At 43.6% G+C, this 24,258-nt stretch overlaps 2 protein-coding genes across 6 annotated transcripts; one reads left to right on the top strand and one right to left on the bottom strand.

The window, feature by feature from the left end:
- idi1 (isopentenyl-diphosphate delta isomerase 1) lies at positions 1-4,392 on the bottom strand. Of its 2 annotated transcripts, XM_070852714.1 has the most exons (7): positions 4,254-4,392; positions 3,224-3,378; positions 2,347-2,519; positions 2,152-2,244; positions 1,875-2,005; positions 1,674-1,778; positions 1-511 (listed from the first exon to the last, which is right to left on the bottom strand). In XM_070852714.1, the coding sequence occupies exons 2-7, from the start codon at positions 3,373-3,375 to the stop codon at positions 299-301; spliced, it is 867 nt and encodes a 288-aa protein (XP_070708815.1). In that variant the 5' UTR covers positions 3,376-3,378; positions 4,254-4,392; the 3' UTR covers positions 1-298. The 2 variants fall into 2 exon arrangements, with proteins under 2 accessions (XP_070708815.1, XP_070708816.1); XM_070852715.1 differs by lacking the exon at positions 4,254-4,392 and having other exon boundaries at positions 3,224-3,650.
- On the top strand, positions 4,160-22,286 carry LOC139220857 (WD repeat-containing protein 37-like). Of its 4 annotated transcripts, none has more exons than XM_070852710.1 (14): positions 4,160-4,274; positions 5,619-5,888; positions 7,863-7,959; positions 8,092-8,187; positions 9,126-9,190; positions 11,892-12,030; positions 12,334-12,405; positions 13,102-13,146; positions 13,318-13,394; positions 13,543-13,777; positions 14,542-14,683; positions 21,039-21,173; positions 21,745-21,859; positions 21,942-22,286. In XM_070852710.1, the coding sequence occupies exons 2-14, from the start codon at positions 5,736-5,738 to the stop codon at positions 22,071-22,073; spliced, it is 1,503 nt and encodes a 500-aa protein (XP_070708811.1). In that variant the 5' UTR covers positions 4,160-4,274; positions 5,619-5,735; the 3' UTR covers positions 22,074-22,286. The 4 variants fall into 4 exon arrangements, with proteins under 4 accessions (XP_070708811.1, XP_070708812.1, XP_070708813.1 ...); XM_070852711.1 differs by having other exon boundaries at positions 4,172-4,191; XM_070852712.1 differs by lacking the exon at positions 4,160-4,274 and adding an exon at positions 4,570-4,777.
- The last annotated feature ends 1,972 nt before the right edge of the window (positions 22,287-24,258 follow it).

Here is a 24,258-nt window from a genome sequence, read left to right as displayed (position 1 = left end):
GCGCGGCTTACTGGAATTGAATACATGACCTCTAACTACTTCAGACTAAAAGTCAGCCCTACTCGCACCATTCACCTCTCACACATCCGTGACTGCACCTCAGAGCTACAAACCCACTGTTAACCACATCCCCCTCTTCAGGTGTGGCACCCCCACACCCACCGTGACAAAAGTGGCCGGTGATAATTACTGTTCGACATCAGACGCTCAGTGGTCTCTAGGAGCTCAGCCGGCTGTGCTCGTACAGGACAGCCAGGGTTTGAGACGGCTGGCGGTGGAGCCTGATCCTGGTTGTGGTTTACATGCGGTGGATGTTGTCGTGATCCATGAACTGCTTCAGGTTCTGCAGGTTGTCCCACCACTTGAAGAGGAAGGTCTCCGCGATGAGGCTGAACCAGGGCGTTATCTCCAGTTCCTTCCGCTTGGCCCTCTCCAGCATTTCCTTCAGCTCCTCCTTGCTCACGTAACAATGGCTTTTGATCTCATTGGGGTCTGGACTCAGCTCCACGTCCTCCAGAGAGACAAGAATAACACCGTTAGGTGTGGGAGGCTGATATTCAGTACGACCAGACAAATACACACTGGAAAAGGTGTCGGGCATCATTAAGATATCAGAGTACTGAATTTTAACAGGTGCACCTTATCAGATGCACAACTATTACTATCAACACTTCATTTTCCGATATATAAATCACTTTAGGCTCTTGTATCAGTAGTGGACATACTGTTAAGTGCACTGATCCAGTATGTCCTCAACTATCTTTGCAAGGATCAATGACAACAGCATGGGTGTTGCAGTTCTTAGATTTAAAGTTAAACCGTATACCGGCCCTTTAGAAAACACATTAAGGCACTGGCATTAAATTAATTCAATCAAGATTAAAATTAAAAACAGTCTCTGGAAAAGTCCCGCTGCTTTATCAGCAGAGACAAACAAACCCTGCAACAGCACATTAAAGTGTGTGCGTCACCAGTGTGTGTGTGTCCCTGCTGTATCGTCAGTACACCCAAGTCACAGAGCTGTTCTGCTCAGTATGTTTTACACTCACAGTGGATTCACAAAAAAGCTGCAACGCGAACGTTTTCACTCTTGATAATTACCCACAGAGAATTTTCACCCGACTCTGCAGTTCCTCTCAACTCCAGGGAGCATTTTAGCATCTTTTGACTCATTTTGACCACATGCAGCAGGCCGCTGACGTAGTCAACAACTAGCTGGTGAACATAGGGGATCAGTTAAGAACTTAATTTGGGACTTAGTCGAGACAAAGACCTTGCTAAGAAATTGTGAATATTGGACTTACACTCACTCTGAATGATTAAGTTGCTCCATATCTGCTGGATGTGTAAATAATCAACTACTTAAAACTTCACTAGATCAACTTGAAAGGTGATAATCTGTCAGTTTCAGAGTCTGTTAGACTCAACTAACTGTCTAAATGAAAAAAATGATCTAATATAATTACCCAAGTTGTAACCTTTTACAAACATGGTAGCACAAAATGACATACGTTCATTTTTCTTTCTGGTTAACTGGAATGGAAGCGGAGTTTTTTTCAGGAGAGTTGATGCTGATGCTTAGCCATGTGACTCAAACGTAGTGGTGACGCATTCAGAGGCCAGATACACGTGACATAACCCTAACCCTAACCCAACAGACACCACGCCTCTACCTTCTGCATGAAGAGGATGTAGTCAATCTCATGTTCTCCCCACACACCGTCTGACTGGGCCTTGTAGTGGATCCTTGTCAGGTACGTCATTTCAGCCGGTGTCACCTGAGGAGCAACAGGAAGGATTCTGTTAAATGCCAGGGCCGGGACTTCAACGCACACACACACACACACACACACACACACACACAGACAGAGTACCTGCTCCATGGGGATACCCAGCTCAGCTTCCAGTCTCCTCTGAGCTGCTTTCCTCACTCCGATAGCATCCTTCTCCTCCAGCTCACTGTCTGTGTGTAAAGGATGACTGCAGCATGTGTTTGTGAAACAGCCTGTGCAAACACACACACACGCAGGGAAGGTCAAACCTTCAACAACCTACTGATAATGCTCAGTTCTGCTTGTATATGTATATGACTGATCGCAGCAGTATTATCAGTCGTGGTTAAACTGGGAGCTTTGAGGGTTTGTCACTGACCAGGAAAAGTGATTTTGGCGTCAGACCTCTGTTGTAAGAGCAGCTTCTCTTCGCTGTTGAAAATGAAGACGCTGAAAGCTCTGTGCAATAAACCTTGTAACACAAACATTGGATCAAAGTTACAAATCGGAGTTAAAAGGGGAGATTTGCTAGAGGTGAGACAGGTGTGTGCAGTCTAATGCGGCAGACAGCTACCTTTGTCGATGTTGGAGTTAAGGTGGCAGTTCTTCTTGGTGTCCGCTCCAATCTTGCGGTCGTTCTCGTCGATGAGGATGCACATCTCGGCCAGCAGCTGCACCTGCTTCTCGTCCAGGTGATCTGTGGTTATCTCAGGCATTCTGACTGGGGACTGCAGGTGTCTCACCTCACTGCAGGGCACGGGGGGGGGGGGGGGCAGGCAGGCAGGCAACAGCAGGTTAGTCACCATCAACTGGTGTTCACATCAAAACCAGCTGTGCACTTATAATAAAAATCAGTTTGAACTTTTTCTGGAGCTTTTAACTTTGTAGTAGATGAAGAGCAAACTCCACCTGTCCGAATACATCCATGTACATTCACTTAGAACACAGAAAGGAGAAAATAGTCCCTTATGAGAAGCTAATGAAGGATTAAGCAAACAATTAAGTAACATTATTTTGGACTAGTGCTAATCAGATTAACTGTTTAATCACTAGTTTTGATGTCAGTTGATGCCACAAGCCTGTAGTTTACGGCTTTGGCCACAAAATTTACAAAACGTGCACGTTGAAATAATGTTGCACCAAGTGCAGTTTGCTTTAGTTACTACATGCCGAATTGAAGTGAATATACTCAAGAACTGAGTTGCGGTTTTGAAAGAGCACATTTAAACCAACCCGCAAAGCCACATCAAGTGCGAGACTGTTTTAAGTAGAATTCGGCTTGATTTCCTTTCCTTTACAGACAACGGCATCCAACGGGGACAGATTTCCGTGCAGCTCAGCTATCAATAGCACAGACGAACACCATCACCCAGCTTACAGTCAGTGGGCTTATGTCCGGCTTTGCTGTGTCTGTGCTCAAAACATGAGAGGCGCACATGGCGCTGTCTTACCTGGATATGTCTCTGCGGCAGGCGGTGAAGGGTGCACGGAGCGATCTGCGCCACGGTGCTGCGGCTCTCACGGCACCAGGTACGTATGGTTTCCGCACAGACGCTCCTCGGCAGGACATCAACCGGAGCACCGCCCACACAGCCCGCACCATCGCCTGACCAAAACATAAAACCAATCACAAGGGCTGAGGCCGTGGGTGTGCGTAAAAACCGGACAGCGGGTCCCCCGGTGAGGATCGGAGCTCAGGCTGCTGATCACACCTGGGACTGAAATAGGCCCCCGAGGGTGGACTTAAACATGGGTGCCCAAAAATGTGACTTTCTTAATGTTTTCTACACAGACTGAAAGCTTCTAACCAATAAAACTCGTGCACGTATGCTTTCCGGTGCAGTGCTGCATCTAATTATTGTTTTCATTACTGTCTTAAGCCATAAAATGTCCAAAGTGGCAAAAATGCAGAGATAGAAAGTGCAATCTTTAAACAACAAAAGTCAAATGCATTCTATTCACACTGATGTAAATGATGCCACGTTTTAGGCTTTTTGAGTGTTTCTTTCTTGTTTCTTCTGCCTTTTATTTCTGCAATTTCACAATCCAGTAGGTAATATCCAGTAGTGGAATTATTTCCGTCTACATAAGTAAAAGTATCAGCACCACTGTAAAAAATACACCATAAATAAAAGCCCTGCATTGAAACTGAGTACAGAGTGTACTTTAAGCACAATCATCTTCAAGTCAAAAATTAAATACAGTAAAAAAATGGCCCCTGTGAGTGTTGTGCTCTCATATATTCTATTATTAGCTATCACTGATGCATTATCATGAAAGCATGCGCTGGGAATGGTAGGATCGTGCTGTTCCGCTCCAGCAGGCTCCACTTCGTGTTTTCCTGCAAACACAGATTGTCAACACGCCATCAGACCACAGCACAGCCCGCACCACCCAGGCCTCTGACAACTGGACATAAGTATGCACTGTCTGCTACATGTACAACCTACAGAGACACCGATAACACGCTCAGTTACTTACAAAAGAAATTTCCTGTCTCAGGTAGATAAACCACGTCTTTTAACCTATTTTGCGTTTATATACGACGATAATTTAGAGCTGGCTACTGCGGTCGCACGACCGAGCGTCCACTCCCTCCTTCTAAGATCAGGGTTTTTCATTGGCTGTCTAGTTATCGCCGTGACACCCCATTGGCTAACAAAGTGCAAACACAAACCACGTGATGCGGAAGTAGGTGCACCAATTAAATACGTGATGTGTCAAAAAGAAATTTGATTAACGTTCAGATACCTGATAAACTAAAATGTGTCATTGTCGTTTACTGTCCAAGTCGAACGTCGACAACATGTTGAAAATCACAAATTGACGGTTTAACATAATTTCACGTCGAGGTTGCAAAGCCAGAGCCCGTATGCTGTCGTTTAGCCACAGGGTGATGTATGAGCGCCACAATGAAGGTGATATGTGGCAGCGAGCCTGCGTTAGCATGTTGCTAATGTCGTTTCTAGACCTCCACGTATGACTTCAGAGGGCCAGTGACAGCGGTGAGTGTCCTTCCTGTTCGTGTCGACCTCAAACCATGAAAGCAACGTCGAATATCAAATGTGTCAGCGTAATGTACCTTAAATCTCTGAGGGTAGTTATTGGGCACGACTGTAGACACACACACACACGCGTGCTCTGTCGCATGACATGGATCCGTTTCCAGTCTTAAGCTTGTCCCTGTGTGACGATAGCTTAATGTTGTTATGCACTGTCCTACTGTCCATTACGTTAACTATGGCGCAGCGCCATCACAGCGATAGCACGAACCTGCACAGTCCCGCAGTGTGTCGCCCTCTTAGCTTGTAAAGACTGACTTCATTAAGACGTCGCCAATAAAGGCTAAAGGTTTGTCATCAGCAGGTGATGTTGGGTCTGTCAGGCTTCACCGGCTGCCAACAGCAGGACATGAGGACACAGAGCAGGCTCATTTATTCAATCCAGTGTCTCATTTCACTGGTGTGTTTTTAACCTGCTGTTCTCTCTACAGCTTCCATCAACAGTTGGTTGTCAGTTAAGTGATTTACCTTGAACAGATGTTTTATTGAAAATGTGCCTGATGGATCACTGCAGCAGGTATTTAGCAGTGTTGGTTTTTAATAACTTGATGTCTTAAGTCAGGTCCTACAGATTTAATTGTAAATAAATTTGCAGCGTTAAATTGCTGAACTTTCTAATGAAGTTTGGAATCATGTTGTTTCAGGGCAAGACTGCAACAACAATCACCCAAAACATGTGAATATGTCTGTTTGTGTTTAGATCTCTGCAGGAAAAGCTGCCATGTACCTTTAGCAGTTCCTGCATTGGCTGTAAACCTGAACATGTCTCCCTTTTTACCCGCAGGCAGGTGGTGAAAACAGAACAACCTAACCAGCAGCCGACTGGCGAGCGTGGCCTTTGTTTACCTGCTTCTCAAGTAAGAGGTGAGCAGGGGGCAGGGCCACCCACGAGGTAGGAGTGATGCCTGTGGAGGGCGGAAGCAGCAGCGGCTCTGCGTCGGCCGCCCGTCACCCCAAGCAGAAGCGCAAGGCTCACAGTTTATCCATCCGGCGCACCAACAGCACGGAGGAGAGGCCGCCTGGCATCCAGAGAGGAGACATGCTGGAGGGACAGGTGAGGGGCGGACATCCCTGCTTTTTCTCTCTGTCACACACACAAACACTCTACACCCACTCTACACAGCTACAGACAAACATGCAAAACATGCAGCTCATAAGTCATGCAATAACATATTTTGTTGGCATTATCTTCAGAATTTTTTGTGGATCTGCTCAACTAACATACACAATACACTTAGTCTTTGTTTATTAGCATTTCGATTGTCATTCTGCTGTACGTCTGTTTTTGTTAGTCACGATAGTACAACAGTACAAGCCGGTTGAGCAGCATTACTTTTATTTTTCTGCCTGGTGTTGCTACATCCACAGCTCTCTGCTACAGTGAACTGCCTGGTGTAGATTGTATTTTGGTTACTGATTTGTTTTTCTTAAGACAAAGGAATCCACTGTGACTCTTTTAGCCCGTTGGTGCAAGTTAGTGATTAACTATCTCCAAACAGGTTGGTTAAATTGAAGCTACAATGGATTTATTGATTTTAGACAGGGAAATCCTGTCAGCCTTTCTGATGCAAGCTTCTTCACTGCTAAGATAATAAAAGCTGTTTCTGTTTAATCAAGGACATCCTGGTTATTAAGTTTTGGGAGTTGACTGTAGACTTATGGTACTCATACAAGCTGAACAAAGGGTTTGTGAGTGACTGTCAGGTGTTTTATATGGCATCATCATGTATTTCAGTCATGGCAGATCGAACAGGTAGAATGAAAGACAGAACAATGTCTGTGCTCTGCTCTGATGTCGGGATCAAGATTTTGGATCAAAGTATTCTGTCCAGAATGTGATGAGTTTTAGCCGTGGAAGCCCTTTAGCATTTACTTTCCCTGCTTAACATGTCCTTGAATTATCAGCCACTAAAACTAGAGCTCAGCTTGCACCGGCCTGTCGTCTCATCAAGTTTTAATATGGGCCGCTTGTCCAGGTCTGATTAGTCTTTTCACCAAGCCTTTATGTCTATTGCCAAGACATGCTGGCTCTGTTTATGTACCTACTCTACCCCCCACAGCACAAGTTCCACACGCACAGACAGCTTTATGAACCTATATATAACATACAGAAAGCATTTTCTTCTGCACCTTCAATGCCTTCATTATTAGCCAGACTACGCTGCAGGTTTTAGTGCCACAACTAAGCAGCTTTGAATTCATAAGGGCTGCCTGTTGTTTGCTCATTTACAAAGTGTGTTGACATGTGGCGCTGACAGAATGTTCAGGCGCTTAATGTCACTGTGACAAATGGGGTTTTGAACGCATGCCAGAAGAAAGAGTGACAGTTAAGTGTACGGTTTCCTCGTCTTTCAGATGGCCAGGGAAATAAGCAGCAGCTCTCAAGGCGAGCTGTCAACTGCAGCCTTTTGAATCCATTGTTTTCATGGCAGCTTTTTACGTCTCTTTGCATGCTAGTCTGGTGTAGACTGGTGGTCAGCTGATAACTGGGTACCTCCAGGAGTTCACCATGGAGGTAAGTCGGTTGACATGAGTTTGACTGGTTGGATCCTGGCTGTTGTGTAGCTAGTTAATTGTTTGTGGGTTGTTGTTAAGCAGCCCAAAATGTAGCCGAGTTTTCACATAAACGCAATTGGTGGCTGATTTAATCAGGTAAACATACAGGCTGTTTGACATGAGATATGTGGGTTTGCTTTTGGTTTGTTTAAGTGGTGTGTATTTTATTAGTCACATGAGATTCTTTTTGTCACTGCCTTATTGTGCCTGTCAGCCGCATTTCATTATTTTGATGTGTTGATGCTTGAATATATTCATTTGTAAAGATGTTTTAAAATGGTTTTGAAGTTCATCTTTTTTTACGCCCAACATATTGTATACATGACAGACTGCCACTCTGGAGGAGGATGTGGGGCGAATAAAAGCGGTGACTCCTGCTCCCCCGGACGCCGGCGTGACTCCTTACTTTTAGGCCTGTACGTTGGCTTACTATCAAGCTTATTCGAGCGTTCTTCTTTTCTCGTCTGTGCAGGACTCCAAGCTGCCCCTGTCCTTACGGAACAATCTTCTTGACCTTTTTGGCCAGATCGAGCGCGAGTTTGAAAATCTCTACATTGAAAACCTTGAATGTGAGTAACCGAAAGAGTCGAGCAAATGTATTTCGATTTCTTGGCTGCATACCTTACTGTATCGACCTCCAGGTGTTGATTGACTAACCGATGTTTGCTCACTGATGTCGTATCACTCTGCTAACATTACAGTACGCCGGGAAATTGACTCTCTGAATGAGCGTCTGACCGGAGATGGACAGACTATCGAGGGAGGAGACCCCACCAAAGGAGCTCTGAAAACAAAAGGTGCACTATTTCACACACAGTCTGTCGAACCTCTCACTGCAGTTATCAGCTCCCGTTGGTTTGGACATTTAAGCGGAAAAGATTGATGGAATTGATTGTGTGGCTTTAAGATTAAAATATATGTCTCATTCCATGGTGGCTGGAAAATTCTTCCTGTAAAACAGACATATGAGGGAGGCACCGTTTCAACATTTGAAGCTGATAACCAGTATTCTAATCACTATTTTGTTTATATGCCCTCTGTATGGGCGAGTGTTGTAAAACAAAACTTGTGTTTCAAATAGATGGATTTCAGGTGCCGGCAGCTAGCTTCATTTTAATTGCAGCATTTTGAAAGGCGCAAGTGTCAACTGGAAAACTGCAAACAAAATAGGAACTCAGATTTTAGGTAAAGATAAATGCTCTCCATCCAGACACATGTTGGTAGTGCAACGGTGGAGAGGAATGTTCAGGGAGAGGCTTTGAATTCACTGTGTTAAAGTCTGGCACAGCGATTGGAGTACTGATGTGAAGCTAAACCTGGTAAACGGCCCAACCAGGATCAGGCTCGTCTGGAGGGATACGTTTCCATGGTAACTTAGGTTAGACTTATTTAAACCTGCTTTATGAAACAGAATTTCCTGAACAGAAGGGTTAGTTGTTGAAGTGACCCTGGTGTAACTACTAATCTTATTTTATAAAACAACTCTGGACATGAATTGCACAACCACATCCCTGCTGTCTACATGGCGCCAGTTCCACTGCCTGGGTTTTGAAAAGTCAGTAACAGCCATACAGACAGCACTGATAACTAACAAGTACAAACACACATGGCTTTGTGTTGTTGCACAGTTAAAAGCCTATTTTAACTTTATTAGGCCATTAATGCAGCAGTGAAACCGACCAACGTTACTCAGCGATGAATTTCATTCATTGTTCTTTGTCTCTGCATTACACAGCCAGCCACAGCACCAGTCAACTGTCACAGAAGCTGAAGACGACCTACAAAGCCTCCACCAGCAAGGTACCTGGCTCCAGCTATACTAGCCTATTTAGACTTGGCATGAAAATAACATCAAAACCCTCTGACTGAGGGGAAGGAAGCTGTTTTCTCTTCCTCTGAGGTCATAATATGTAAGGAAGCAAAAGATTACTGTTGAATTCTTTTATCTTTGAAGTGCTGAAGCATTTATATACATGTTTTTGGACTTACAGGGGTTAATGAAACATGATTTTTTTGGTGATGACACCGCCCTTGACTTCTTCCTTTTTTCAATCTCTTGCCGATATAGCGATTGTACACTTTCCACAGCAAAATAGGTGGACCTCGCAACTTCAGTGTGGCCACATGGGAGTTGTGGGGAGGAGATTCATGGGTAACTTCCTGAATGCTCTGTTTGTCACTAAGCATTGTGGGGGACGGCTATGGGCTGAGTCTGTTTTTAACTACAGTCCGACCTTGACTCCTCATCTCTTCTCTGCTCTGCACCCTCTCAGAAGTCATGTGGGTGAACGGCTGCATTTATAAAAAGAAAAAATATTCATTTACTCATTACACTAAATGCCAAGCTGTCTCAAAATGTTGTAAGGCCAAAACAATTAACTGAAGTCATCATATCACAAGACAAGTTTATCAGGAGTCAAAATGACAAAATGAAGTTTCGACAGTTTGGCCTCAAATGAGCAACAATAAGTAAAAAGTTGTCGCTGTCATGTCTGTACGCTAAGTGGGAAGCTAACAGCAGCAGTCAATTAGCGCAGCTTAACTCAAAGACGAGAAACGGAAGAAACGGCTAATATTCTGCCTGCCAGCACCTCTAAAGCTCACTAATTAGCACATTACATGTAGCTTGTCTAATCCATATAAAAACTGAAGTGTGCCAGGCTATTTCGTGGCCAAAACCAGAAACTTGGTGTCTCTGCTGGTTGCTTGGCAACTCCTTCCTGGCAAGAAATAGTGCAGCATGTAACCACTGTAAAACAGCAAATGTTTTTTTTTGTTCAAATTTGTACAGATTAAACAAACGAGAGATAAGCTAACCAGCTGCTGGCATTTGTTTCATATTAGAGTACAGACAAGAGAGAAGCATCTAGTGTCTAATCGAACTCTCGGCAAGAAAACGAGCAAAATATCGAAATACCCCAATGATGCAGGGCCCCTATAATGCAAGCATTTTACTCACATATGCAAGTGAAACCAAGAGAGTGTGAATATGAAAAATGATCTAGGCACACCAGTGCGAATGACTCTGAGGTCCAGTGTACATCTGATGTGTAAAAATTCTGTAGTTGTATTGTATTTAAGTGTAATATGGCTTTAATCCATGTGTCGTATTTCCAGCATTGCCTTTCTTAAAGCAAAGAAACAATCTGAATGCAGCCAGAGTGTGAGCTAGATGAAGAGTGCGACCATCCTCTTCCGATTTGAACGGTAGATACGAGGATATACAGGATCAAGGGAGGACTTGTTAGATTAACCTCCTGAGAGAACTAGCTGCTATGTAATACATGACTAACCTATCAGCTGGCTAAGAAACATGACCAAAAGCTAATTTTGTTAGAGACTGACAAGACTTGAAACTAATGATCTGCACTAACTATATCCTGAGTTTACCTTGACGGGAATGGGCTATTTTTCTCATTGCTCACTGCTCATTGTGTTTCATTGACAGGAAACAAATAAGGTTGTACTGTACTGTAATGCGAGTGGAAACACAGCGGACAGAATGAGAGCATACATTAACACAGTCTGACACAAGGGAACCAGATGCTTCGCTGCTGTGTCTAATGACTACCAATGATCTGAGCTTATTGCCGGGGTCAGCCGTCTGCTTGCAGCAGCATGCACAGTACAGGTTGTGACCGTTCTGTGACAACCAAAACTACAGCTCATTCTTTAATTTGTTCACCTGGAAGCCTGCAGCGACTAATCAGGCCATCAGATATTTTTAAAAGGTGCACCACTCTTATCTGCACACTGTAATGATCCTTTTGCACTCTACCATTTTAGGTAGATTATATCACAAAGCCAGCTCCACGTAGCCTGGCTTCTCTTCAGCTATAAAAACACTAGGAATAATATCCAAACTTTAAACATAATGCTAAGGCTATAAATAAATGTTAGAATTATTATATAGGCCTTTTGAAATATGTTTTCATTATGCATTGTAGTCGTCTAGACTGAATATGGATCATAAAGCACCAACTTCACTGTGGAATATAGATCCTTTCCCCCTCCATGGCTTTGCAGGTAAAAATGAGCCAGCTTCGTGATACCAGAAAGTTAAGTGCGTTAGGCCCAAAGAAAGCTGACTCGCACATTAATCTTACCCATTGTGCCTCGCCTGACAATGTGTGTAAACCTGTACCTGTAACAAATGAAACGCTACTATTATGTCTTTTAGGTATATTTACGCAGCCAGCTTTCAATTATATCTCCATCATTTATCACACAAAAAAAATTGTTGCTGTAAGGCCAAAGTAGGCCATGTAGTAAGGACCGAGTGCTTGGAAGTTAAGTTGTACACATGCTGGTATTTATATCCGCCTATTTTGCCAAGTTATCAGCATTCCCATCAGTTCTGAAAACTTTGTACTGGTGCACCTGCAGTTGCTTTAAAATTTACTCTGCCTCTAATTTAAGAAACCCTTGGTTTGGTTTAACTCATATCTCTGTCTATTTCTTTTTTCTCCATCATGCCCACCTCTCCTGCCTCCCTGCTCAGATTGTGTCCAGTTTTAAAGCCACCACAGGGTCCCGGGCTTTATGCCAGCTGCTTAAGGAGTATGTGGGCCACCGGGACGGGATCTGGGACCTCAGCGTCACCCGCACTCAGCCAGTGGTCCTGGGCACAGCATCAGCAGGTACACCAAGTCACTTCACTGACCATTTAAGCATGTCAGCCACAGCAGCATTATTCTATTCTCAGCCTATTTGCTAATTAGCAGTTTTCAAAAAGAGTAATTAAGTCAAAACTAAAGGTGCTGCATGCAATATTTACCTTGTTATATCATTGTCAAATAAATTGTTGTACCTTCATGCAATTAGCAAAAATGAGAGCATGGTTGAGATGATCCACCAGTACGCTACAATATTAAATCATAACCAGATCATTATAAAAAAATGTGTTTGGCTTCATGCTGTCCACCCCTGCTGTCCCTGCACAGATCACTCCGCTCTGCTGTGGAGTATAGAGACTGGGAAATGTCTGCTGAGGTACGCAGGCCATGCAGGATCAGGTAGGAAACTTAAACAACTTCATTACTCTACAACCCTTTATACCAGACATGTCAAACTCAAGGCCACATCCGGCCCGCTGGTATAATGGCACACCGATCAGCGGATCAATGCATCGTCAGCGCTTTCATAGTGACACTTAAGCTAGCCCCCCAAAAATAAATGGCTAAAGGAAAAGTGGACTTTGAAAACAGAGACTTTCAAAGCAGGTGGGAGGCAGAGTTTTACCCGTTTGTCGGAGGTAAACCCACGTGTCTTGTTTGTGGAGCTGATGTAGCTGTAATTAAAGAATATAACAAAAGACGACACTATGAGACAAAACATGAGGATAAAAAAATAATTACAAATTTTATTTATTTTATTGAGGGAAAGTTTGGCTGTTTAAATTCATATTTCTGAATAAAATATATATTATTATATTATATACTATAATAAAATAGTCACTTTTAGACTCTTCACTAAATGTTGAGACCGTTTGGCCCGCGACTTAGACCGTGTTTTAAATTTTGGCCCCTTCTTTGATTGAGTTTGACACCCCTGCTTTATACCATCTATATAGTTTGTATATTAAACTATATCAGTTGGAATTGGTGACACGTCTGTCATGTCATAGCTTGTTATTAAACACGGGCTGGCTCACGTCTAACGTAGCCGTAGGCCGTCTCGCACATGTCTCATCATTGTTCTCTCACCCACAGTCAACTCCATCAAGTTCCACCCCACAGAGCAGATGGCCCTCACAGGTATGTATCTGAATGCTTGTGTGTTTATTTAGTTGGAATTGGCTACATTTCACATTTGTCTCAACATGGATATTCAACGATCTTCCCCCTGCCTCTGGCTTCTCCAGCAGTTCATTGTCCTTCGGTCTAGACCTGCTGTGTGTTTGCTGATGTGTTATTATGTTTCCACAGCCTCTGGGGACCAGACAGCTCACATCTGGCGCTACATGGTGCAGCTTCCTGCTCCTCAGCCACCACCAGATGTCAGTGTGAGTAGCTTTGTGCCGTTCTTTATTTTCCATGGCAGTTGAATCACACTCAAACTGGGTCTTAGATGTCAGTTTTGTAGAGCGTATCACTGCGGGTGTCTGCGTGAATTGGCTGAACCATTGGGTGTCCTCCTTTGTACACCCATAGGCTCCATGTGATGATGACCAGGACTCGTCAGACAGAGAAGAAGGTGAGGTGGATGGCGAGGGCCCCTGCGAGGTCCCCACCGTCAGGGTCCCTACGGCAACGCTGAAGAGCCACCAGGGCGTAGTGATCGCAGCTGATTGGCTGGTGGGAGGCCGACAAGTGGTGACAGCCTCCTGGGATCGTGCTGCCAACCTGTATGAGGTGGAGACGTCTGAACTGGTTCATGCACTCACTGGTACGTAAACTGGCCGACGCATTATATCATAGTAGAGCACAATACAGTGCACAGTATGTTTACTTTCAGGTTTGTCATATCTAGAATATTTCTTTATACATGCATTCAGTCAATCATTCAGTTATTTTGCTCTTCCTTTGCTGGCTTATATTCATGTCATGTTATCATATCATTAAATGACATGTGTTCCAGTATTTAACACTTTCCGACACAGTACAAGTCACCCCCAAATTAATACCACAAAGCAAGTCAGCCCATTGTTACATCTCACCCACTGTTGCTAGATGATCAGATACATAAAGGACTAGAGCAAAATAGCTGCTTGTTCATTTCAGGGAGAGGCTGTGAACAAACTTGGCTGTTGTACCTTCTTTTTGTCCCAAAACGAAAACAGGAAGGAACGACTGTTTCCTCTATTTAGTGTGACTGTAGTCCAAGCTGCCTGCTGCAGTCTGTGGAGTTGGAGAAATGTGACAGTAAAATATTATTTTGTGCTTCTTCTGACACAATTTAAAACAATTTTGCATCAATCCTAATACTTACGCTTATATGCTGTCTTGCTGAGAGTTAAATGAGAAGAGTGCTATCAATTGTCTTGGCTAAAAAAAACATGTAACAACATTACATTCTGCTCCTGGAACTGGAACTGCGTCCATGTGTCTGTATGAAAGTAATGTAATCGCGTACAAACTGAGGAGTTTAGCATGTTTACTTTGGTGTCTGTGTGTGTGTGTGTGTGTGTGTGTGTGTGTGTGTGCCTGCAGGACATGACCAGGAGCTGACCCACTGCTGTACCCACCCCACCCAGCGGCTGGTGGTCACTTCTTCCAGAGACACCACCTTCAGACTGTGGGACTTCAGAGACCCGTCCATCCACTCTGTCAATGTCTTCCAGGGACACACAGAGTAAGGACCAGACACACACACACACACACACACACACACACACACACACACACACACACACACACACACACACACACACACACACACACACACACACACACACCCTAGTTAAGACATTACTCATTGATACTTAGGAGCTCCGACAGTTTGAATAATGGCTGCTGTAGTCTTTGTTTCCCCCACAGGATGGTGCTGTAACATCTCTCTGGTTTATGAATCCCTCCAGCACTTTCTTTTTTTTTTTTTTTTCCCTTTTTCTTTTTACAGTGCCACATTAATTTACAGACCCTTTTGCTCTAAGCCAAATCCTCCACTTGCCTCTCATTCATTACTGAGCACTTCTCCTCACTTCGACGGTTTGCTCCTCTTTCTCCCCTCTCTTTCTCTTCCTTCCTCTCTCTCTCCCCCTCGCTCTCCTGCTCATTTATCTGTCCGTTTCTGCGTTAATCCCCGCTCTGTAATTTGGCACTTCGCTCACTGTTAACACTCAATTGCAGCCGTTCATTTCAAAACGATGACTGTCAGGCTTGTCTGTGGCTTTCAATGGCAGCGCTCTTTAAAAAGCGTAAGAAGTGTGTGTGTGCGGTGTGTGTGTGTGTGTGTGTTTACGTGCATGTCTACACGTGTGTGCTGGCTCGTACTCTCTGGCAGCCTTTGATTGCAAGTGGGGGGATTACATAGAGCTCATTATGTACGACCCCAACATGTATAATTCCTGCAGATCCCACTCTAATTCTCTCCCATAGACAATTGGTGTAATGAGATTAAGCGCCAGTGTTTCACAGTTAACGACAGCCCTCCTCTTTTCCTTTCCTCTCCTCCATTCTTCTTTCCTTCCCAAATGGCCATCGATGGTCTTTTAAGTAAAACCTCCTTACTTGTCTTTCCGTGCTGAACTCAGACCAGCAAACAGGCTGCCGTCTAGTCTAAAAACAGATAAAAAAGAAACGTTTAACTCCTAGCTGGCTCCTCGTTCACTAGGACTGCAGCGATTGATTATTGTCATTACTGATTATTCTGCGGATCATTGCTTTGATTAATCTTCGGTTGCTCTACGAAATATCACAAGTTAAAAACCACACAAATGCAATTTGCTATAATGTAAGACAAGGAAAAGCACATTTGAGAACTTGGAACCGTTTAGTGTTTGGCATTATTTGCTCAAATTGAAAATCAAATCAACTAAATGAGTAATCAGCTCATGGTTGCAGCTGTACTTCTGTACTTTAGATCTGACCCTGCCATTAACACAACGTTCTACATGAAACATCTTGTATATTGTTCAAGGTCATGTTGCACTAGCAGTTATGTAGTTGTACACTGGGCATGTGTGGACACTAAGTGTGTGTGTGTGTGTGACAGGGCTGCTAATGATTATTTTGATTAGCAGTCGGATTATTATTATTACAGATTATTTTCTCAATTCATGGATTGATCTTTTGGTTTAAAATGTGCAAGATAATATTTAAATATCAAATATCTTGTTTTTACTGACCAAAAGAAAAACAATTTGTTTCACCAGCAAGTATTCATAATTGGAACCAGAACTGAAGTTTTGTTTAAAAAATGACCAATTAATTAATCAATCATCAAAATGGTTGCCAATTAATTTTTCTGTTGATCGACTAATCAATTAATCTCTTCATTGTGAAGCAGTTAATCAGCTCGTCTTTCCAGCTCTAGTGTGTGAGAGAGGGAGGGGTGAGGACGTGAGGCTGAGGGGGGAGTACGGGGGGAGGAACACTGTTGACTGTGTGTGTCTGTATTCGTTTAGGTTCCCACCGTAAAAGGTCACATCAGCCGACACCCAAATGCACCCACTTTACTCACCCGTGCCTTTTCCACTTTCCAACTTGTGGGGGAATTCTTGTTGTAAACAGATGCTACAACAATAGCAGGCTGCCATCTCCCTGCCATTTCTTCAGCTACTCTTCCACAATCTCCAATGTGGCATAATGACGTGGCATAAATGGCGTAATCTCCACATCCCTCCCGTGGGAACGGTAGAGAAGAGGAAGGTGTGAACGGTTTAATAGGCAGAAGAGGTTGAGAGCTGGAGGCGAGACAGCCCCTCGTTTCCACCGTCTTCACAGGCAATTACAGCTAACTCTTCCTGACAGTGAACCGCGGCAGCTAAAAGTGCAGCACACACCCTCTTTCCACCACCCCGCCATAATTGCAGAGTAATGACAACTACACGTGAGCTAACAGAACGGCCAGGAGCAAACAAGAAGTGACAACTGACTTGCTCTACAAACAGAATGCCTTGTTACGTTTTTGTCTCTACTGCCATCGATGGCATTCAAAGACATTTGATTGTGGTTGATAGAAATGCACATTTGTGTGTGTGTGTGAGCGTGTGTGTGTGTGTGTGTGTGTCTGTATGCAGATTTGACATCCTGCCCCCGGAGGAATACACCAGCACTTAGCAGGTTCTCAGCGACTGTCGGTTTTGCTGCAGCACAGCAAAATAACAAAGTGCTCTAAAACCTCTTAGTCGTCTGTACCTCAATTGTTTCATTTACATTTCGCCTTTTAGGTATTTGGCTTTCGTGCTCTTTCACCTACTGTGACTGCATTGTAATGTTCCTTGAGGTTTTCATACGTCAGCCATTAAAATCACTCATTAGGAAGGAGGATGAGGACCAAAGCCACAGTGTGGGAACCAACATATGGTCTGCACTGAAATAACAACCAGGCAGGAAATGTGGCATAAAGAAAGAGCAGCCCTGCTGTGATGAGTTTTTGGTCCTTGTCTGGAATCCCTTTTTGTTCAGCATCATTGTTGGTTATCCACCTGTGTTACTTCTACTGAGATGTGCTATTTTCTCCTAAATGCTTAAAATCTCTGAACATTGTGCAATCATCACATCAGTTCACTCTGCAAAATAACAGACTGAAATGATGTGACTGCAGCTCATTGTTCATTGATACTCCTGTTAAAACCCAAGTCATACAATCATCAGTTTTGTCATGTCATGCATTCAAAAACTGATTATATGAGTTAATATTGTTATTTTCAGTGACAGTAATAACTATGTTTTTTTAAGCTGGCCTGGTTATTAGACACCCACAGTGTAGTGTAGACTTTAACCTCTATATCACAGCAGTTGTTTATGTCACATTACATCATCACGTCACATTAAATACAGTTAGGACCAATGTCTCAATACTAGATTAAGATTTTTATTTATTTATTTATTTTCACAAATAAATTCTCCACATCATTTCCTCCACCTCACATCTGATATCTGTTCCTTACAATCAAAAAACCAGACATTATCCCCGAGTTAATTAAGGGTAATTGTATTCTTGAATTTCATTTCAGTGTGAAGGCAGCCTGCAATGCTTATACTTTTGTGAGGTAATGAGCTATGGAGTGTGATTGTTTTCATCTGAAGAATTTGTAAAACTGACTTATTTTAGACAAATGGAGCAATTTTAAGCCATAATTGCACAAAAGCTGTATAGTCAGTGATATAAACTTTCCATTTCATTGTAGAGCTACAGGTGTGACCTTGGCTGTGACAGACACTGTATACTGTATAGCAGTATTTTGTGCAAACCAGTGGACCTTTAAAGAGATGATACACTGTGACCTAACACGCCTTAAAGTTAGCTGGCTATATAAACAAGAACTGGAATTAGCTGCAGCCACCAGCTTTCGGCTACGGTTAACAGAAGGTCAAACTATTTCCAACATTCATTGCCTGCTTTCATGGTAAATCTACACAGCAAACCTCACGAAACACTGTAACGCATTTAGATATTACCATAAAATGAAGTTAACAGCTTCAATCATCCCAATCATGATTGTCACCCTGAACTTAAATTTGCTGCAGCCACGAGCCTTTTAGCTAATGTTAAGGTTAGCAGAATATGACTAGACTATTAGCAACATTCAACATAGGCACTCATCACCTGCTTTCATGGTAAATAATCTATGTACACAACCCATGGATGAATTATGACAGGTCTTCTAATCCATCTATGACACAGCCTAACCCTAACAGAGGTAGGGTGTCTCCCCCCTGTCTTGTTTCACCTCTCGGGATATTTTTGAAATCAAACTGCAATTGTAGAAAAAAAAATCTGAACTCTTGTGTGCCGCAAAATAACCAACTTTTGGGCTCTATGGTTAGGGAGACAATTCAGCGTACCTTAACTTCTCCGACTACAGAGAGGCCCCATGATTCCCTCTGTATGTAGCCTCTATGTCTCTCTCTCTCTCTCTTTCCCTCTCTCAGTCTCGATCTCCGAGCCTCTGATCGTGAGGAGTCTTGACCTTGGCTGTCAGACACACTGCAGAGATACCATTAAGTAACACTGAACACTCCCCTCCCTCCTCACCACCCATTCTAAAAACCCTTTAACCTTAATCAACCTTTTAATCAATTACCTTGTCTGATTACGCTCCCCTCACACCTCCCACCCAGCACACCTCCTATCTTTCCCTCTGTCTGTCTCTCTCTCTCTCCCTCCCGCACTCCCAGGTGGGCTGTACCCTGCAATGTCAGAGGGTGCCTGCAACGATACAGCAGGTTCCCTGAGCCTCGGCCTCTCTAATATGGCATAGTTTAGCCTCATAATTAGCCCTTAATGCCATGTCAATTTGAATTAAGAGGGAAGCCACTTTAAGAGAGAAAACCTACATGTGGAACTCTAGACAATGCTTGTGTGTGTGAAGGGACGCTATTCGACGCTAATCTTAATCAAGAATCAGCTTTTAAAAAAATGAAATGAACGGGAACAAAAGGGAGGGAAGAAGAAGAAAACCCTGGCAGCAGTGACTGACATACAGTAATAGACTGGAAATATTAAAGGTCTATTAAATGAATGGCTAGGCCCGACCACAGCGCTATCATGTGGCCGGAGCATCACGGCTGGTTGGATAAAGGGCGTGGAGGAGGGGGATGCCTTATGCATATAAAGAACTCTTCTGCCCCCAGTATGTCCGACATAGCTGAAGATATGATGTAGCAAAGGATACTGTGTACGTGGCAACCTTTATCTTTTTGTCCCATCAGTTACCCCGTAGTTTGAAGGCTGTTAGTTACGCTTGCATTAGACGCAAAGAGTAAGAGAGCATTTTACCGTGTGAGTAACAGTACCTGCAACCTGATCGTTATAAAATATAACATTTACACACATCATATGTGCATACTTCCATGTCTCCAGTATTCAGTTATGTAACGATTGCACAGGATGGTTCTCCTCTGCCTCAATGTGGGAAACACTTTCTGTGAAATTGGGGTTTGGTGATGGTTGCTCATTACTTGATCACAGAGTGGGCAACATAAAAAAAATATCTTCATGAAGCATTTGATTTATCATTAAAAACAAATGAAAGTTAAAATAGTTAATTTAGCTTAAATGAATGGATGCATATTGTATATATTTAGATAGTGAAATGTAATGGACAATCAGTTTATATATTTAGCTAAAAACTAATGGCTAAACAGTTTATATAGTTAGCTAAAAGTAATACAAAAAACTTCATATATAATTATCTAAATGCAATAGTAAATGGTTTAATATGATATGCAAAAAGTGTCTGTAATGAATGGTATTAAATAACACCCATTATATAATCCATCCACCAGACCATATTTGGGTGTTGCCTGTGAAAAGGTACTTGAAGTCATGACAGGGCTGAGGAGATGCGTCAGAGGAATCCTGGTCTCACACACCCAGAGATGTTCGTATTCGGTGGTCTAGCTACCACATTTCTCTCATAAGCCACTTTTTGATCACACACTGAAGCAGCATGGCAGAGTAAAACTCCTTGGTGTATTCTTCGTGGTTGCCTTTGCAGCGTTTGGTGCACTGTACATGATGATGAAATGAAACACAGAGTTCCTGAGACTCTCTGTAAATGTGCGTGAGCCGTAGAAACCAAAGCGGATGTCGTCTTTCACGGCGTCTCGACAGTTTGAACGCTTTCCGATGGTGTGAATGCCTTCGTGCAAATATTCAACCCATCAAGTTGTTCTGTCAGCTGCAACTATGTGACAGGAATGGAGAGAGTGTGATCCTGCCTCCATTTCTTTCCTCCGGTGGGAAGGTGATACCTCGAAAGGTTTTAAAATGGAGAATCACATTTTAAATCAAGAGCCGCACAGCGTCGTCTTTCTGTGATGCTGTACCTGATAAACCCTCTTTATGTTCAAGTGTCAACGCTCAGAAATGTATCGTGACTGTGACGCATGTGTGGATCTGTCTCATCTGTTGGCCGTCTGTGGGAGAGGGTGACTAATCTGCCTATAAATAAGGATTCACTCCTGAAACTTCTTTTTATGCATTGGCAACTCTAATCTAAAGTCTGCGCGCTTGTCTGTGTGTCCATGTTTGGCAGCACGGTGACGTCGGCGGTGTTCACGGTGGGCGACAACGTGGTGTCAGGCAGTGACGACCGCACCGTCAAGGTGTGGGATTTGAAGAACATGAGGTCGCCCATAGCAACCATCCGAACGGACTCAGCTGTGAACAGGTAGGGGATGTTGTCATCGCATTAAAAACCAGATATCGGTCAGTCAGTTCCGACCCGTCAGTGAAAAACCCGGATCTGGTGCAGCTGCTGAATTGAAGTACAGTTTTTGGATTCCACATAAGAAACAACAAGAGTATGTTGTTAGGTTGCTGTGTTCCATCAGACCGTGGTGATGTTCACCTGATGCAGGGATGTAAAAGTCCTATTTATGTTGCCCATAGTGCCTGTTTGGTATAATTAGTTAATCATACTGTTACCCAGTGTACTGTGTACTGCTTTGAAGGGTGGTGACACCAAATATTGATTTAGATTTAGATCTTTCTTCTGTTCGCTCACTTTGGGTTTCGTAACTTCATGTAAATAAACAATGAAATGTTATATTTTTGAAAGCAGTCTTACTTTATAGCATTTCTTCACACCTGCCCAAAACTTTTTCACAGGACTGTATCTGTAAATCATTCAGAAAGTAACCTGCTGTAGAATAAAAGTCCAGACTGCACTTGCAGGAGAGGAGAATTTACTTTAACAAACTCTGGCCCAAGTTCACACTGAACACGATCTGATCTTTCAGGATAAGCGTCTCTGCCAACCAGAGGATCATCGCTCTGCCACACGACAATCGACAGGTCCGACTGTTTGACATGAGCGGCGTGAGGCTGGCCAGACTCCCACGCAGCAACAGGATGGTAAGGACGGGAGCAAAGCGGACAGGAAGGACAGGAAGGCACGACAGCGTCGTCACATCTAACTTTTAAACTGTGCTTTCAGGGTCACAGGAGGATGGTGTGCTGCACGGCGTGGAATGAAGAGAACCAGTCGTGCAACCTGTTCACCTGCGGCTTCGACCGCCAGGCCATCGGCTGGAACATCAACATCCCCGCCCTGCTGCAGGAGAAGTGAAACCACTGAGACACACACACACACACACACACACACACAGAAACACACCGTGGAGCAGGAGACGGTACACATAAACACTGTAATCTGTGGCCTCGCACATGCTAGTGTGTTTATAAATGTGTGAACAAACGTCTTTTATTATTACAATTAGTTGTCTTTTGAGGATGCAGCTAACACCGATAAGAACACCCCCCCCCCCCCCCCACACACACACACACACACACACACACACACACAAACGACTCATTAACTGTGTAGTCGAATCCTGCAGAGCATCTCCTGGTGTCACCGACAGACGTCCAACACTTTTAAAGTCCAAGCGTGTGCGAGGCCACAGAGCTCATCTCCTGTATTTGACCCTTTTCACTTATTTAGCATGAATTGTGAATTGTGCCGTGGCTAGGCCGATGGTGTCACGCCTAGCCTTTTCTGTTTTAAACTATATATTTGACTCCACAGTCACATAGGCTGCTGTTCACATCACTGTTGTTTAGTTACTGCTGAGTGGTTGCTCTTGCATGTGGAGAAACCCGGTTTGCAAATGTTACCTGTAAAGTTGTGAGAGAACAAGCGTATGGCCGGGAGAGCTTGTAGAATATGACATAAAGACGTCGTGTATATATATTATGTCGTGGCCTGATTAAGTGAGCCGTGCTGCAGGTTGTTGCTCGTTCACGGATTAAGTGTCTTACGTTTATCTACCTTTTTCTTTTTTAGAGTGGAGTTTGGCAGAGATAACGTGGTTCTGTGAAATGTTTTTATCCTCTTAGACTTGGAATATTTCTCATCGTGGAACAAAACATATCATGTGGAGCCGTGCGGCACGCCGACCGCTGGGCCATTCAGTTTGTCTTAATATGCTTCACACGGGATCCGCTGTCCTGTCTGAAAGCTTCCACCGATTCTGATTCGTGTCCTTGCCTGTTACCTTCGATGCTTTCAATTCACAGCCAGCCTCCACATTTCAGATTCTTGATACTGTAACTCTGCCTTGTTCCATGTTTACCGTAGGATTTTTATTTTTAAAGTAATGCTCTCTTGCCTCGAAGTCAGAATGCAAAGTGTCAAGAGCATAGCAATAATGGGGAAACGGCTGCACTTCTGTTGTTCGCACATCTCTTGGAGGTCTGTGGATGGGACGTGTTCGGCGTTATCATGATCTACCGCTCCCTACATGTTGCAGGTTTTAGGTGTAACTACTTCTAGCCATAATATGCGCCCGTGTTTCCTCGTGTCGGTGAAATGTAGACTCGCCCTCGCCAGCCTGTTGCCAACTCAGAGCCCCGTGTTGCTGTAATGTGTCGCCCCAAGTGAACTGGTCAGTCCTTTGCTTCAGTAACAGCCCGTCGATATGAAGTTACCGCGTTTACACTTTACATGGAACCCTTCGCCTCGTGTGACCCGCTGCACCTTGCGTTGTAGATGACGTCGTTCAGTCCGTGAGAGGTGCTCTTTATCCAAACACACAAGCAATAACCCAGCTCCTCCATGTTTCTGGTGCTCAGAGTGAAGCTCCAGAAATCAGTTGTAGAAATCAGTCACTATGACTTGAAACACTCACCGAAGCTCAGTTTCAGAGTCCAGGAAGCTCTTTGTTTGTGACACCCGTGCAATATCCTAAACATGAAGTCATGCTGTAGTTGTCGGATGTTTAACTTATTTCAGTGCTGTAAATCCCATAAATCGATCTCGTGCTCTTACGTGTGACTGGTGCAGAGGTAGTTCAGTGTGCACAGGTATGCATAACTTCCCCAAACGTTGGCTCCAGGCTGCACACACCCTGCACTGCTGTTTCTACCAACAATAGAGCCGGGATGGGTTTTGAAGTAGCGTGAGCCTAAAAAGTGTAATGAACTTATTTAAATGCCTTACCATTGCATTGAAAGTGATGCATTAGCCTTATCCAGCTGAGCATCAATGCACTTTTTCCAAATGCTTGTCAAATAACTAATTGTGTTCCACTGCACAGTGCAGATAGGATTTTTAGTCCTGTTTTATTCAGGGAACTCAATCTCGCGCCCACTGATATCAATGTCATTTTAATCTGCAGCTAGAAAAGGCAAGTCCGATTCACGCCCCACACGAATTCTAACTCGGAGGAAATATGATTTCGGATTGATACATTAAATTATTGCGTGCCAGATTGGAGGGGTAAAAAAAAGTGGATAGCCTTCGCTTCATTGTA

This window comes from Pempheris klunzingeri, chromosome 21 (genome assembly GCF_042242105.1).
Source record: "Pempheris klunzingeri isolate RE-2024b chromosome 21, fPemKlu1.hap1, whole genome shotgun sequence".
Lineage (NCBI taxonomy): Eukaryota > Metazoa > Chordata > Actinopteri > Acropomatiformes > Pempheridae > Pempheris > Pempheris klunzingeri.
The sequence above is the reverse complement of the archived record's forward strand: the minus strand, read 5'-3'. Positions and strand labels throughout refer to the sequence as shown.

Excerpts from the sequence above, each read along its gene's own strand:
- idi1 (XM_070852714.1), bottom strand. The coding sequence starts at position 3,375 with ATGGTGCGGGCTGTGTGGGCGGTGCTCCGGTTGATGTCCTGCCGAGGA. Across the intron at positions 2,520-3,223 it reads TGCCGCAGAGACATATCCAG|TGAGGTGAGACACCTGCAGT; the intron begins GTAAGACAGCGC and ends CGTGCCCTGCAG. Across the intron at positions 2,006-2,151 it reads CGCCAAAATCACTTTTCCTG|GCTGTTTCACAAACACATGC; the intron begins GTCAGTGACAAA and ends GTGTTTGCACAG.
- LOC139220857 (XM_070852710.1), top strand. The coding sequence starts at position 5,736 with ATGCCTGTGGAGGGCGGAAGCAGCAGCGGCTCTGCGTCGGCCGCCCGT. Across the intron at positions 12,406-13,101 it reads CGCAGGCCATGCAGGATCAG|TCAACTCCATCAAGTTCCAC; the intron begins GTAGGAAACTTA and ends TCTCACCCACAG. Across the intron at positions 21,174-21,744 it reads ACGGACTCAGCTGTGAACAG|GATAAGCGTCTCTGCCAACC; the intron begins GTAGGGGATGTT and ends CTGATCTTTCAG.